Consider the following 16,192-nt stretch of genomic DNA (forward strand, 5'->3'; position numbering starts at 1 on the left):
GAGTCAAGCCTAGAGACAGGGAGTCCTGGGTTCAAATCTGGCCTCAAGACATGTCCTAGCTGTGTAATCTTGAGCAAATCACTTAATCCCTATTGCCTAGTCCTTACCACTCTTCTGCCTTGGGACCAATATTGATTCTAAAATGGAAGGTAGGGGTTAAAAAAATGGCAGTCTCAATTGCCCAGTGAGTTATGATGGCAATTAAATAGGCATGTTTAGATCATCTGACTTTTCCTTATTCTTCTAGTTCTTTAATATTTTTAAAGACAACTGCTCAGTAGAAATGGGAATTTCACTGTACTTTAAAGAAATGGCATCTTACATAATCATGGCATACCAAATTAATAGGAACTTTGAAAAATTATTTACTTAGTTGTTATTTTTAGCTCCGATAATTTTCAACCCTTTTGGAAAACAATAATAAAAACAAATCAATAGACTATGGCTCCAATTCTTTAGCTGTACCTTCTTTCTCTTCCTACAGTACCAGAAAGATTTACAATCTCTCCTTTTTACTGAAGATAGTCAAGCAAGAGTAAGTAAGCAAGCAGTGTGGGCAGACATTAAACATTAGTGTCATTACTTCACTCACCATCTGAATCTAAGCATCTTTCAAATTTCAAGGATAATTGATAGGTGTCGTAGCATCGAACTCGTGGTTTATATGTTCCTATAATAAAAAATCAATATAATATGAAAACCAAACTATATATATATTTCATGGCTAAGAAAGAACAGCATAATGGCATTGGTATAGAATCATCTTATGGAATGGTAGGTCAACTTCCTGTTATTAAAACACAGACTATTTACACTCTGCATTGACATGCCTTCTTTTGTTGCCCCACAGGCCCTTGGAAATCTTTCATCTTTGGCCCATGTGCTTCCAGTAAAGCTCATGCTGCCATCATCCAATTGGTTTCACTTCCTCCCCTCCCTCTGCATGGCATGCAACTTAAATCAGTTTAATTTATGCCATTTGCTAATGGAGATTTATCTATAGTTTTTAATTATCTGTATCACTATGCTAATTCAAGAATGTCAAAAATTATAGAGTTGTCAGTACCCTTTTTAATGTTCATCTTTCTGACTTATCTACAGTTAAAAATAAAAAAAATTCTGCAAACATCAAGGTTCTACTATATGAAACTTAAATATAATCAAGCCTAAATTCCAAGAAGATGATATATAAAATTTTACAAAGAAAATGGCACAATAATAAATAACTCATACCAACTAGTACATAAATGTAAACAATCTTCACTTTTCACTTAGAATTCAGATACTGTCAAGAAGTAGCTTAAGTGGTGAGGAAAACAGAAAACTAGGAGTTAGAAGACCTGGGTCTTTTTAGTTCAGCTACTTCCTAGTCATGTGATCTTTGGCAACCTATTCTCAAACTCAATTTCCTCATCAGTAAAATGAAGACTAGATTATATTCAAAAAGATATATTACAAAAAAGAACAACATCTACAAGAGGAGAAAATAGTATCTGTCCTATTCACCTCACAGGGTTCTTGTGAGGCTAAAGTAATAATGTACCATAAACTATAATGTGACCTACAAATGAGGTACAGAAAGCAGTAATACTGTACCTAGGATAAATGACAGTAACATGCATATAACTTATACTATCATTATAAAATTTAAGGGTAGAAAAAAGGATGAGAAAATTAGTAGTTTCTCATTATGTTAGACGATTTCATAACTAAATACTATATGTGAAAATTAAATTAATCCATAAAAAACTACTTAATAATACAAGTTATTGCTACTATATTTTCAAAATGTGGATTCTGAACATGACTACAAAATGCCTGGAATGTGGTATTTAATAAATGCACTGACTTCCAAGGTAACTAGAGGGAATCAAAATGAATTTAAGGAAAAAGGATCTAAGAAATATTGCTACTAACAAAAAAAGGCATTCCAAGAAAGCATCAAGAATTAACAACACATGTCTGCCTTTTTGCATATTTATAATGTTTACGAGAATAATCTAAAAAGACATCAAAACCATCCTCTATAAGGGTATGTTAGAAAAGGATAAGTAACCTTTTTAAAAGTGAGATTCCCAGGGCAGCTGGGTGGTTCAGAGGATTGAGAGACAGGTCTAGAGATGCAGGGTTCTGGATTTAAATTTAGCCTCAGACACTTCACAGCGTTGTGACCCTGGGCAAGTCACAACTTCCACTACCTATCCCTTACCATTCTTCTTTGTTAGAATCAGTACTTAATTTAAAATGCAAGGTAAGAATTTGGGTTTTTCTTACTTTTTAGTGACATCACCACCATTTTAAGTCGAATGACAAAGATGAAGTATTTTGCCAACCATTTGTGAAAATCGGATGCCCTGATCTCTTCACTTGGATTTTTGACTTACTGAACTACAACCTTTGATCTGTCTCCTTTTGGAAATGATTCATGTGCCTGGTGTTCATACATCAAAATGAAAGTTGGTATATGAGATTAAAACAGGACAAATGGGGGCAGCTGGGAAGTTCAGTGGATTGAGAGCCAGGCCTAGAGATGGGAGGTCCTAGGTTCAAATCTGGCCTCAGACACTTCCCAGCTGTGTGACCCTGGGCAAGTCATTTGACCCCCATTGCTTACCCTTACCACTCTTCTGCCTTGGAGCCAATACATAGTATTGACTCCAAGACTGAAGGTAAGGGTTTAAAAAACAAACTAACTAACAGTACAAATAAAGCAGGAGAAAAATGTTTTCATGGATTTTCTACATCATTAAAAATGGGATAAAAATTATTTTTCTAGATATCATGTAGTGGTTAGAATGCTGGATTTAGAGTCAGGATGAACTGGAATCAAAGACACTTTTTAAAGCTCAATTGGTGTGTGATCAAGAGCAGGTCACTGAAAAGGTGTGAACCTTCATTCCCTTCTTTATAAAGTGAAAACAATAATACTTACCTCAGAGCATTGTTGTGAGGAAGTAATAAGACACTGTTAAAGGGCTTTAAAGATTTTAAAACTTTTTTTAAGTAATATTCAATACTATTGTGCTATAAGGAATGATGAACCAGATGATTTCTTTAAGAACTAGAAAAGCCTACATGAAACTGATACAGAGTGAATTAAGCAGAACCAGGAGAACATTGTACACAGTAACTGAAACATTATGGGACAAGCAAATGTAATAGACTTTTGTTACTCATGGCAATGATCCAGGACAATCCTAATTGATTTATGAGAAAGAACACTATCCACATCTAGATAACTGTTGGAATAGAAATGCAGAAGAAAACAAATGACATTTGTTTATATGGTTATACGATTTGGGATTTTGGTTTTAAAAGATTAATCTATTACAAAAATGAATAAGATGGAAATAGGATTTGAGTAATAATACATGCATAACCCAGTAAAACTGGAGGGAGGGAGACAATCATGAATCATGGATCAATATGAATTGTGGGGAAAAAATTTTTTTAAAGAAATAAGGGGGAAAAAATGAAGTGACACTCAAAAAGCAAATCATGTCATTACATATGATATTGATTATTAATATGTAGACATTATAAGATTCCACTGTGCTTAGTTTGTTGACTACAAAAATAAACAATTAATAATCATTTGTTATGTCATTATTATGTGCCAGGCACTATGCTAAGCACTAGGCAGACAATGAAAAAAGTCTCTACATTTGATTACATAAAGCACAAATATGTACATATACATATATATGTACAGCTCGAAGATTCTGTGATTGTTAATATTAACATATAAAACAGGTGAATTGTATGCTCATCAAAAATCAATCAAGAAGCATTTACTAAGTGTCTACTATGTGTTGGGAATTGTGCTGGATCCTAGGGATAAAAGGTAATGAGCAACACTATCATGGAACTGAAATTCTAGCAAAGTGCTCACTAGTGTCAAAGGAGATCCAATTAAGAGTCTGTCCATCACTGTCCAAACAGACCCTGCAAACAAATGGTGCTTCCCAGCCCGGGGCCTGAAGCCATCACCTGTGGAGAAGAAGCCTGGCAGCTGCTCCTGCTGGTGCTAAAACCACTAACTAACTTAAGAGCCTGAAAAGAAACTTCTTGTCACCAAAGTTTTTGGCAATGACAAAAGGTTCCAGCTCAGAAATTGATATGATTTTATCCATGAAAATGACATTATAGAAGAGGCATTAACATTTGCTTTGTTGCTGCTGCCCAAAAACCATGAAACTTTTCCATCTGGTTTGTAAGAGAAAAATTCCAGATAGGCTGTTTTCCTCCTTAATATATGAACTCTTTAAGAGCAGGGATTATCTTAACTTTCTAATAGTATCCCCAATGTTTTGCATAGAGTAAGTGCTTAAATGCTAGTTCGTTCATTCATTCATTCATTCATTCATTCATTCATTCATTCACATTCTTACCTAATGAGCTCAGAATTGAATAAAAAAGGAAGCAGGCTTGACTGCCTTTTGGAAATGGCAGAGTTCTTTTTATGAATCCAAATTCTTCCCTAAAAGAGAGGTCTATCTTTGCTGATGGTGATGTAGTCTGTATATCACAGAAGACTACAAACTATAAAGAACTGATATTGTACCACCCAAATGCCATTGAAGAAATGAATGACAAGGAGGTAAAGCTTAAGTACCTTCTAAATTAGTAATTAACAAAAGATGCCATGAAGAGTATTAAATCAAAAGAAATGTGCAAGTGAAAGAAATAAGATGGTATCGGAATTTATTATGACGTTTCGTTGGCCGCAGGGTCACAAGGAGTCTCGGTCGAGACAAGGGGTAAGTTAACGAAGAGTTAAAAGGAATGACACTTAGTACCAACAAGCTACTAACAATCTAGATTTATTCCACCATGCTTCTCCATCAGGCTTCAGCTTCTTGGGCTTCTGCTCCTGCTTGCTCTCTGAGCCAGAAATACTTCCTGTTTTAACTCTTCTTTCCATGAGATTAGCTCATTATTGGAATCAGTCAACAAACATAATTTTGACTAGAGCCTGGCCTCTGCAACCAGGGAGGGAATTGTTCTCTGCCTCATTGTCCTTTTCATGACCCTTTACAAGAATGTCAGGAGAAAAGGGGAAAGCATTTGGGGAGATTTAATTCCTTAGTCCCCCGCATCATGGATCTGTTATATAGCCACAGTGAAAGGTAAAAAAAAGACAAGTTGGAATGTTCCACTGTCATATTCTTCAAAGGTTAGGAGAATATCAAGAAAGTCTTTAATATTTGGGATAGACAACCCACACTCCTCCCCATGCTATATATATGGGCAGGGGTCACAATAGGTGAGAGGGAATGGAAGGGAGACAAGGAATTTGCAGGAGACTCCTATATGGGAAAGAAAAGGTGAACAAAAAAGTCTCAGTTTTAGCTATAGCAGTAACCAACATCTAAATCCAGCCAATGGAATCATTAAACCTACTTAGGTAGTAACTAGGATTGAACCCCAACTTAAGCCCTCTTTTCTATAAAAACTGACTAGGATCTTCAATAACTCTCTAAATTGCATACCCAGAGGCAATCTAAATAAAAGATATTACTCTAATTAGGCGAGTGATGTCCTATACTGGCCACTACTTTTCATGATCTTTACATTACTTCCAGAAACATTAACTTAATCAATGTTCGATAAAATAATTATTATTACCATGGTGTAATGCTTGCTGTCCTAGGGTGCCCATGACTCAAATCCAGATCCTCCAAAGACTACAAATTATGAACTGCATTGTTTAAGGTTGCATACACATCTATAATATCACAAATCCAGTGGAATTCTGTGATAAATTTTTCTCTTTATAACATGGATTTTCTTAAAATATATACAAGCTAAGTCCCTGAAAAATTGTATAAATTAAATTCTATATACCAAATTTGTTTTCCCATTAACTTCTATTAGATTATAAATATTTATAATTATGATAACAATCTTAAGAAAACAACAGAATGTCATCTTATTTATGTTTGCAGAAAATATATTATAGTTTGGAACAAAGTGTATTATGAAGATAATTGTGGTGAGAGTTAAATTCAAAGGTCTGAGCAGCTCAGGCTAAGCTAGTTTTTCTTTGAAAGGGTTTGAAACCATTTTTAAGATTTAGTTTGTGCAGGAGACTAAAGGTTCCAGCATTTGGTGTACCTCTGGTGCCCTACGTATAACAACATAATCAATACTGGCACAGGGAAGCTAAGTTTAGCTAAAGTAATGCTGCGATCTCATTGCAATCTCATTTTTGTTAACTCTAAGATGTTCTCTAGGTGGTCTCATTTTGTTCCACTCTTGAACTCAAGACACCAGACCAGCCTAAATCAGGTCTATCCAAATAAAGAAAAATACTATCTTCAGACGAAGAGTGAGCTCTTGTGCTAATTCAATTGTTGAACAATGTCAAGTAAATCACTTACCCTTTCTGAGTCTCAGTTTCCTAAACTATAAAATTAGGGGAGACAGATAATTTTCATAATTCCTTCTAGTTCTAATGTTCTGTTGAAATACTTGGATCAACAAACTGGAGCTATCCTTGAGGGCTGTGCGTGAAGATCTACTATCACAAGAAAGGAAGAGCCTCAGAATACAGACTGCCATTCTGTGACTCTGTAGCTTCTCTAAACAAATGTGAAAAGGGACTGAAGAGAAAAAAGATGTTTGATCTGTTGCTTCTACCAAAATCTTACCAATGTCAAATTAATTTAATATACATCTAATTCATTCTTCAATTTACTGTTCCCACTCAGTGTATGACAATTTTCTGTAACATATACAAAGTGATATGTTAACCATAGCATTATTTCAGATTTCACATGACCTGAAAATTTTTTATCAGGAAAGTAGAGAGCATAGAATGGAAACTGTGGTAACAATACTGACAATTATGGAGAGAAAAGAGCGTCCATACTGTGTGATTATTGTACTTCAAATACTTTAATAATTCAAACTCTCAACCTCTTCTTTTTTAGTAAATGATCTCATGAGATACTATGAGTAAAAAAAAAAAAAAGTATCAGCTGGTGACCAGCCTCTTGATTATAAGACTCTCCTCAATTAACCTGACTAAAGTTAAAAAGCAGATGGTCCTCAGGGCCATATGAAGCTTTTTTAGCTTAATAGAATGTAGGAAAACTTGTAATCCAGGAGCACAAACTTCAAGAACAAGGGCTGACTCTATAATGTGGTATGAGAGGAAGAAATTGGAGGGGCGGGGGGATTTCCCCATAAAAGATATTAAATATAGCTTGGGTAAAGACTTCAAATCTCAGGACCAGTAAATGCCAACATTCAATACAAATACAGGATGCATAACATCCCAAGTCCATTAGCATGTCACTAATGGGATAAGGGGAAGAGGGGAGGAAATAATACCATATGAATTTTGCAAATGCCGTATTTATGATATTGAGTTATCCCATAATAAGAAATACTCCTAATGTGAAATGGTGATACATCATAAAAGTAAGAAAGCTAATAAAAGATTCAATCTTAAAAGTTAGAAGAGACATAAGATGTCTCCTACTACAACAAAAATCTAAAACATAATATTTTTATAATGTCCTGAATAAGAGATTGCACAAACTCTAATTAAAGATAATTCTGGGATGGAGAACTGATAGAGGTAACCCCTTCTACTGTTGGACAACTATAATTATAATTTTTTTTCCTCTATAATTTGCTGAAATATACTTAAAATTGTAAGCTACAATAATAACTGTCAAAATGACTGTGGACCACTACAGTATACTTAAGAGTGACTAGTCTCATCACCCATATTTAGACAGATCAAATAGTAAAACTTACCAGTTGCTAAAATATATTGTCCATCTTTTGACACTTTAATAGTGGTGCTAACTGTGGGCATTTCAAAATCTTGGATAAGTTCAATTCTCCTCCGAACATCTGGAGAGACAGAATAAAAAAAAAAATTAATAAATGAATACATGAAATTTACCAGGCACTTACTTGTTCTAAAGAAAAAAATGAGGTCCAGGTCCCACAATCAAAGTGTTCACATCAAAAACTACCAATAGTAACCACAAACTGTTTTCTATATTAAGTAAGGACAACTACTGGGTTTCTTTTTTAAACCTTGTGTTTCATGAGTCTGCACTTTTTAGTTTCCCATCTGAGAGGTGACAAACATTAACTCCAAAAAATATCTCTACAAAGAAAATATCCATAGAATTAAATAATATGGAGAAAGAAAGTACAATAAATGTTAAACTACTACCAACTAGGTTGAAAGGGATACAAACTTCTTGTAATTTAACCAAAATTTCCTCCATATGACCCCCTGGGTCTTCTTTATTTTCTTTTTCTTTTTTTTAAACCCTTAACTTCTATGTATTGGCTCCTAGGTGGAAGAGTGGTAAGGGTGGGCAATGGGGGTCAAGTGACTTGCCCAGGGTCACACAGCTGGGAAGTGTCTGAGGCCAGATTTGAACCTAGGACCTCCCGTCTCTAGGCCTGACTCTCAATCCACTGAGCTACCCAGCTGCCCCCCTTTATTTTCAATATAAAGAATGAAATAGAAAATTATTTGTTTATTTCTATAGAACTTTCAACTCAGGTAAGAAAAAAGTCATCACCACCCTTTGGTCATATCAGTACCACCAATTTGATTCAGATGAGCCCAGGCTAAAATCTTAGGGAAAGCAAGAAAAGTAAACCTACTAAAAATAGTAAGGAGCTGATTCTTATATTTATCTGCACTAATTTACTATTGTATGTGTTCAGGATGTTATAGTGTGACAAAATCATAAAGATGTTATTAGCTGTGGGATTATGGGAAAAGTATAAAATGTCACCACTAAGGTCAATTAGTCAATAAGCATTTATTAAGCCCTTATTAGGTGCCAGGCACTATGTTAATAAGCACAAAGACAAAAAAAAAGGCCTTGCTCTCAAGAAACTTACAGTCAATAAAGGGAGACACGCAAATGACAATGGTCAAACATGACTTATGCATGGTCTTTGGAGGGCATTTCATAGGGAAGACACCAGCATTAAGGAAGACTAGGAAGTTTTCTTGTAAAAGGTAGAATTTTAGCTGAGAATTAAAGGAAGCTAGAAGGGAAAATGCATTCTATCCATGGCAGACAGCCAATGAAAATATAGAAATGGAATATCTTGTGCAAACTGTAAAGAGGTCAGTTTCACTATATCAAAGAGTAGTAGAAGGGAAAGTGTGAGAAGATTGGAGAGACAGAAAAAGGTCATTTTTTAAGACTTAAAAAAGGATTTTATATATGATCTTAGAGGTAAAAAGGAGCCACATAAAACTTTCACTTTAGAAAAATCACTTTGGTAGCTAAATGGAAGCTGAATTGGAGCAGAAAAAGACTTGAAGCAGGGAGGCCAACCATAGTCCAGGCTTAAGATGATTAGGGCCTATAATACCAGAGAGAGTGGCAGTGTCAAAAGAGAGAAGAGGACACACAAGGTAGCAAACACAAGTTTCCATGAAAGTGGACTTAGTTATAGATTGAATATGAGGATTCAAGGTTGACACCTAGATTGAGAGATCGAGTTGACTAGTAGGATGGTGGTGCCTTCAAAAGTAATAAATGAACAAATCTGGCCTCAGACACTTCCCAGCTGTGTGACCCTGGGCAAGTCACTTGACCCCCATTGCCTACCCTTACCACTCCTCTTCTGCCTTGGAGCCAATACACAGTATTGACTTCAAGACGGAAGGTAAGGGTTTAAAAAAAAAAAAAAGTAATAAATGAAGTTTAGGGTTTGGGAGGAAAGATAATAAGTTCAGTTTCTGACATGCTAGGTTTTAGATGTCCATCCAGTTTAAAAGTTCCAAAGGCATTTGGTAATGCCTGGGCACTCAGAAGAGAGTCATGGGCTGGATAAATAGATGAATCATCAGCATAGACATAATAATTGAATTCATAGGAGCCAATAAAGAGAAAAAGAATAGGAGGAAAAGATGGCCCAGGACTGAGCTTTGGGGGACATCCTAGGGTTGATGGACATAAACTAGATAAAGATCCAGCAAAGAAGACTAAGAAAGAATGGTCAGGTAGGAGAACCTAAAGAAAACAGAGCAAATAGAAGAAAAAAGAAGAAAACTCAAGCAAAGAAAAAAGAGTCATCAAGAATATCAAAGGCTGGGGCAGCTGGGTAGCTCAGTGGATTGAGAGCCAGGCCTAGAGACAGGAGGTCCTAGGTTCAAATCTGGCCTCAGACACTTCCCAGCTGTGTGACCCTGGGCAATTCACTTGACCCCCATTGACTACCCTTACCACTCCTTCCACCTATAAGTCAATACACAGAAGTTAAGGGTTTAAAATTAAAAAAAAAAAAAAGAATATCAAAGGCTGCAGAGAGGTCAAGAAGGATAAGGATGAGAAAAAGCCAATAGATTTGGCAATTAAGTGATCAATGGTAACTTTGAAAAGATGTTTCAACTGAATGATGAGATCAGAAGCCAGACTACAGAAAAAGGTGTGAAGAAATGCAGTGAAGGCACATTTTGATTTTGTATGGCTTCGTGAAGGAGAGAGGCCACAAATGGGAAGAGAGATATAAGTACAAATGTATTGAGTAAAGGGTTTTGTTTTTCATGAACAGAGATGTATGTGTGTGTATGTATGTAAGCAGTAGGGAAGCAGATAAGGAGAAACTGAAAAATAATGAAGGGGAAATCTACTGGGGGTAAAATACCTACCTATACATACAAATATGTGCCTGTATGGTGCATCTGTATGTGTATGTGTATGTGTGTGTATATCTTTGTCCTCTAAATGTAGCAAGAGAAAAAACAAACTAAACAGTTAGTTCAGAGATGAGCTATGGTGGTCTTCAGCATAAAATAAAATAAAGCATTTAGCTGGTTTCTGCATAAATTGAGATGTATGTGGTTTTTCCCTGTGATCCTTCTGGGAAAAGTTTGGAGACTTGACCTTAGAAGTCAACAGCACGGAGAAGGAGAAAGTTTTGTTCATGACAGAGTCTACAAATAGAGAAAAAAGCAGACAGCAGATGGAGCTAATCTCCCCCAGAAAGGGGAGCTTCAATTTCAGACAACAGTTGCAGTGGATACCCACAGTGTGTGAGAAGAACTTTTATTTTATAAATAGCGGAAAGATTGCTGGAGAAGTTTGTTAATATAAGGAAACTATATTACTTAAGATATACTTTAGAATAGCTTAGTAAGTTAGATTTATTTCAATAGATAAGAAAGGGAGTGAGGTTAGCCTTGGTTTTCAAGGAAGAAAAATTCCCTTGCGGGAAAGAGAATTGGGATTGGATTATTAGTTAAAACTCTTTAGATTAGGGAAATATATATATATAAAATTCAATATCACTACTTTCCTTTCCTGTCTTCTTACTTTTTAATAGGTTTGATAAATAGGAAAAATTTTATAACTAGTCTCCAGCAATTTCCTTAATAGTTAATACAGTTGATTCCCTCAACTGTCAACAACTAGTGACAACTACTAAAACTAATCAATACCAGGGTCTGTATTGCCTACAACAACCCCCTTTGTCCAGATCAGAAAACTGGCAGATGAGGCAGTCAGTGACTAAGTGTTTTGCCAAGATTACATAGCTAATAAATATGAGGTAGGATTTGAACTCACAACTTCCTAATTCAGGGTCCAGTACTCTATCCATTGCATTACCTATTTGCTTATAATAGTAATTACACATGAAAATATAAGGATGAATTGTAATCTGCACCAGGAAGGAATTACCCACCCCACCACTGGTATTATAACAGCAACAACAACAAATTAAAAATACAGAAAATAAAAGAGATTAGAAGGGCGAAAAAAAAAGGAAATAAGATATTTAACATTTTGTTTTGTTTTAAAACCCTTACCTTTTGTCTTAGAATCAATACCATATATTGGTTCCAAAGCAGAAGAGGGGTAAGAGTGAGGTAATGGGGACTAAATGACTTGCTCAGGGTCACACTGATAGGAAACGTCCGAGGCCAGACATAGGACTTCAATCCAAAAAGCCGTCTAGCTGCCCCCCCTGACATTCTTTTGTTTAGGTTACTACATTTTAAAATTAATCAGTTTTGAATTTATGATTTTGTTTATAATCACTATTTTTTGACTGTTTTTGTTCATCATTACTAAGTTACAGAGACAACATGAAGTAATAGAGGGCTGACCTCAAAGCCAATAAGATCTGCATTTAAATTATGTTCCTGACATATACTAGCTGTGTGACCCTTGGCTAGTTACTTAACTTCTCAGTGCTCTAAGACTATAAACTGGTAGTAGTAGTTTCCTCATTTGGGAGCTCTGCATACCAATGAAATAATAGGTCCAATTCCTACCTCTAATAAGTGATAATAAAAACTTATCAAAATAAAGTATTGTTATTCTAACATCAAACATGAAATTGAAATTACTTCAATTCTCCACACTCTTATATCAGAAATATTATCATGTTTCTCAATAAATACTTGCTGAATAAGCCAGGCTATTATACTCTAAATGGAGAACTCGCTAAGCAGTTTAAACCTGAAGTGAGAAATGTGAAGCACTTAATGGCAAAACGAGCATATGAATGAATTTTTTTCCCTCTGGCTTTGAAAATACTGCACTCTCAAGCATCAGAAGAGAAGAAATAAACCTGAATATTTATTAGCAAATATTATTAGAATTTATTAAAATATAATTTGCCTGTTTTTTATGCTTTAATTTACAAGCTTGGTACTAAGTCCTCTGTACTTAAAAGTGGGATACTATGTTTGTTTATTTTTTCATTTTTTTTTAACTATTCTCAAAAAGGAGGCAAACAAAAAGTACAAAAATCAATCAAAAGTAAATCTCTGACATGTGGCAAAGAAGATAGTGCAAAAAAAATCTAAGAGAAATTATTTACCATATCCTAAGGAGTTTATATCTTTAACATTTTCATCTTTTTTTTAATACACACCTAAAATCTAATAAGCTTCTAGGAAAATCTGTGATTCAGTTACTGATTTATGTATCCAAAATGAATTTAATTATAAAGAAATGTTTCCTCTAGGTTCTGTATAGTACAAATGGAAAATAAAATTAGAGAATTATACTCTTGGAGAAATGAAAAATTAAACTCACCAACATCTTTCTTTTGTAGTGCTCTCTTCTTTCTGTCGGAAAGCCACTGGGGAAAAAATGTATTTTCTCGTAACTATTATATTATACAAAGATGATAGCTAATTAAAAAAAAAAGTACATTTTAAACTTCATATAATACAGAAGAACCTCTCTTTTTTGAGGAATTTTTTCAAAGCTTTACCTTCTGTTCCAAGGCAGAAAAGCAGTTAAAGGCTAGGTAATTGAAGTTAAGTGACTTGCCAGGGTCACACAGCTAGGCCATGCTGAATATACATTTGAACCCAAATGTTCCCAACTCCAGAGCTGCCTGGCACTCTGCTTATGTAACCACCTAACTGCCGCAAAGAATTATTTTAAAATTATAACAAAGTAATTAAGATCCACTAAACTCCTCATAGGTTGGTGTCAGTGATCATAGGTTAGCAAAACAGAAGTTCTGATAGGACCCTACCAAGCTGAAAAGGTTTTCAGTAGTGTCAATCTAGATAAATGCCAAACATGTTCATCATCGGACAGCTGGCCACAAGGTGATGAACAATAAACCCCAAACAATTCAGAAAATTATCTAAGATATGTTAATATTGTAATCAGCTTTGGTGGAAGGAATACTTATAATGATAAAATCATTCATCTTGTGATGTACTGAAAAAATATGACTATTTTCTTTGGCTATACGATTTGGATCATAGATTTAAATCTAGAAGGAACCTCAAAGTACCATTCCATTTTCCACTTGAGGAAACTAAGCCCCAAGAAGTTTACAAGACTTGCCTAAGATCATACAAACTAGTTAGTATTAGAGATAGGATTTGAACAAAAGATCCTCAGATTCTTTCCATGGTATCATATTACCATATTTGATTAGGAGACAAAACTAAACAAAAGTAATTTTAGCAAACTCACAAGTAAATACATGACCATAAAAGTAGTTTGTTAACCCAAAAAAATCTTATACCAAATTCCCTTTTGCTGTTTGAAGCAAGCAAAAGAATTCTATTCCATGTGATGAGCCAATAAGGGAGGACACTTTAAGTTCAAAAGAAACAAAATGATACTGAGTTCCCTTATGGACTTTGTTCTTAGTACCCTGCTGAACAATTTCCATTCTGCATTACTTACCAGTAAATTTCAATAAAGTAAATATGTTTGTTGCTATTGCTAGCAACTGAACAATATTACTCACTACCTTTTAACATTTGAGTTTTAATCCAACTTTCTTGTTATCACATTGTCAAATTTTACAGTCTAAAAGTAAAATAGTAGTCTTCTTTATTCAGTTTCTATGATTTATGGTAGCAAAACTTAAAAATACAAACCAGATCAAAGTTGAGGTTTCTATACCACATTTCTCAATTCTCAAAATGCCCTCTTGAATCAACAAACTATAAACTTCTACAAAAGCAACTCATTCAGAAATTTGTATACAAAATGACTGCATTCTTGAAGCAAATACATATAGAAGAGTAAGTTCAGAACAAGGGACTAAGAGACCTGAATACTAATCTACAACATAATCTCATGTTTACATGGATAACATCTTATTTGGAATTTACTCAAGAAAACAAGCATTCACTCGAATTAATGAATACACTGAAGCTACTATTGAAAAACACCTGAATAACTAGAATTTTGCAGGCATGAGACTTGTAAGAAAATTTAAAACATTACTTTATTGGGTCAGATACAGAAAACGACAGGATTCCCAATTAACTAACACATGAAGTTGTCAAAGAACTACTTGTCACAAGCAGCATAAATAATAAACCAAAGCATTATCAAATGCAATCTGTAATGATCAGAGAAGAAATAAGACTGCTCTGAGCAGTCTAAATATGAGCTGAATTATCTCTTCAGTCTTTTAAGCAAAGAGGCAGACTAGTAAATATAAAACTCATAAGGGTAACAGACAATCACCTAGATTAACTAGAATCGTGAAATTTCATATGCGAAAGAGATTTAAAAGGGCATCTAGTTCTCTTTTGACTTGGATGATTTATATGGCCTCTTTCTCTTTTAAATATTATCATTAACGAATAAATGAACATCATTGAGGTCAGCCAAAAAAAAATCCCAGGCATTATAAAAGTAATAGAATTATTATTACTCACAGTGAAATGAGCTTTACATCAATTCATACACTTATCCTTTCTTAATAAGTCTTCAAAGGTGCTTTCTTTTAAAGCCAAACTAGAAATTCCCTCAAAAGTCATGATCAAAAATCAAAGAATCCAAGAGTTAGAGAAGGAACCTCCGAGGGTATCTAGTCAAAACCAAGCCTTCTACAACATCCCCACGACAGACGGTTACTACTCCGCCAGTCTGAACACTTCCAGTTTGAAAGGATACCACTACTTCCTGAAATATCTCATGCCACCTGTGGAGAACGTTTATTATTTTACATTTATCTCTATCTTCCCTTCTCCACACGATACCTTGGGAAAGTCACTTAACTATTCTGAGCCTCAACTTCATCTCTAAAATGTGGACATGAAGTAGCTGACTTCTAAGATCCCTCCCAGCACTCTGTCCGTGGCAGGGAGTATATACGAGCTCCCCGGCCTCCGTGAGAAAGCGTCTCTTCCTTTTTCTAGTGATGCCTCAAAGATGCAGGGTCTATGAAGCCTACAGAAGCCTGAACGTCCCCGAGAAAATGAGCACGAGATACGGGGGCTGGGAAAGCTGGAATAAGAAAAGGACCCGGAGTACCCAGAGAATTCCAGGAATCCTGAAAGGAGAGCACGAAACTTACCTCAGGGAGGGATTTGCCGCAGCTCAGGCTGTAAATCTTTACCTCGTTGAGGCTAGAGACCTGCATGATATCTCTTCTGTACCCGCAGCACCGGCAGGGAAGTCTAAAGCTTCAACCCACGAGCTGCGACGGCGGGCGCGCTCCGATGACGCACATCCTGCTTCAGAGAGCCAGAGAAGCGGAAGTAGAAAACGGTTACTATAGGAATAGAGAAAGCTAAGAGAAACACGTCCTTTCCCAACCCACCGTACGCTTTTGCTAGAATGCGCATGCGCATTCTCTCGCTCCGGGACTAGTCAAAGCGGAAGTTGTTCCTTCGTTGGCTGAATTTGACGCTTCTGCGCCGGAAATGCCTCTTGTGCTCCTCCTGAGTAGGTCCCAGTTGGCCCGACCAGGC

General features: G+C 35.5%; 1 protein-coding gene across 3 annotated transcripts in view; it reads right to left on the bottom strand.

Annotated features, from left to right (window-relative positions):
- Nucleotides 1-15,861, bottom strand: part of NOL10 (nucleolar protein 10) — a 121,225-nt gene extending 105,364 nt beyond the window's left edge. For 2 of the 3 annotated variants that reach the window (XM_044663638.1, XM_044663636.1), the window contains exons 1-4: nt 15,796-15,861; nt 13,047-13,092; nt 7,771-7,869; nt 593-670 (exon numbers count right to left, since the gene is read on the bottom strand). In XM_044663638.1, the coding sequence (XP_044519573.1) occupies nt 593-670; nt 7,771-7,869; nt 13,047-13,092; nt 15,796-15,861 (289 nt within the window). The remainder of the gene's footprint in view (nt 1-592; nt 671-7,770; nt 7,870-13,046; nt 13,093-15,795) is intronic. The other variant, XM_044663637.1, reaches the window with a different exon arrangement.
- Between the last annotated feature and the right edge of the window lie 331 nt (nt 15,862-16,192).

The sequence above is a fragment of the Gracilinanus agilis genome, chromosome 2 (genome assembly GCF_016433145.1).
Source record: "Gracilinanus agilis isolate LMUSP501 chromosome 2, AgileGrace, whole genome shotgun sequence".
NCBI lineage: Eukaryota > Metazoa > Chordata > Mammalia > Didelphimorphia > Didelphidae > Gracilinanus > Gracilinanus agilis.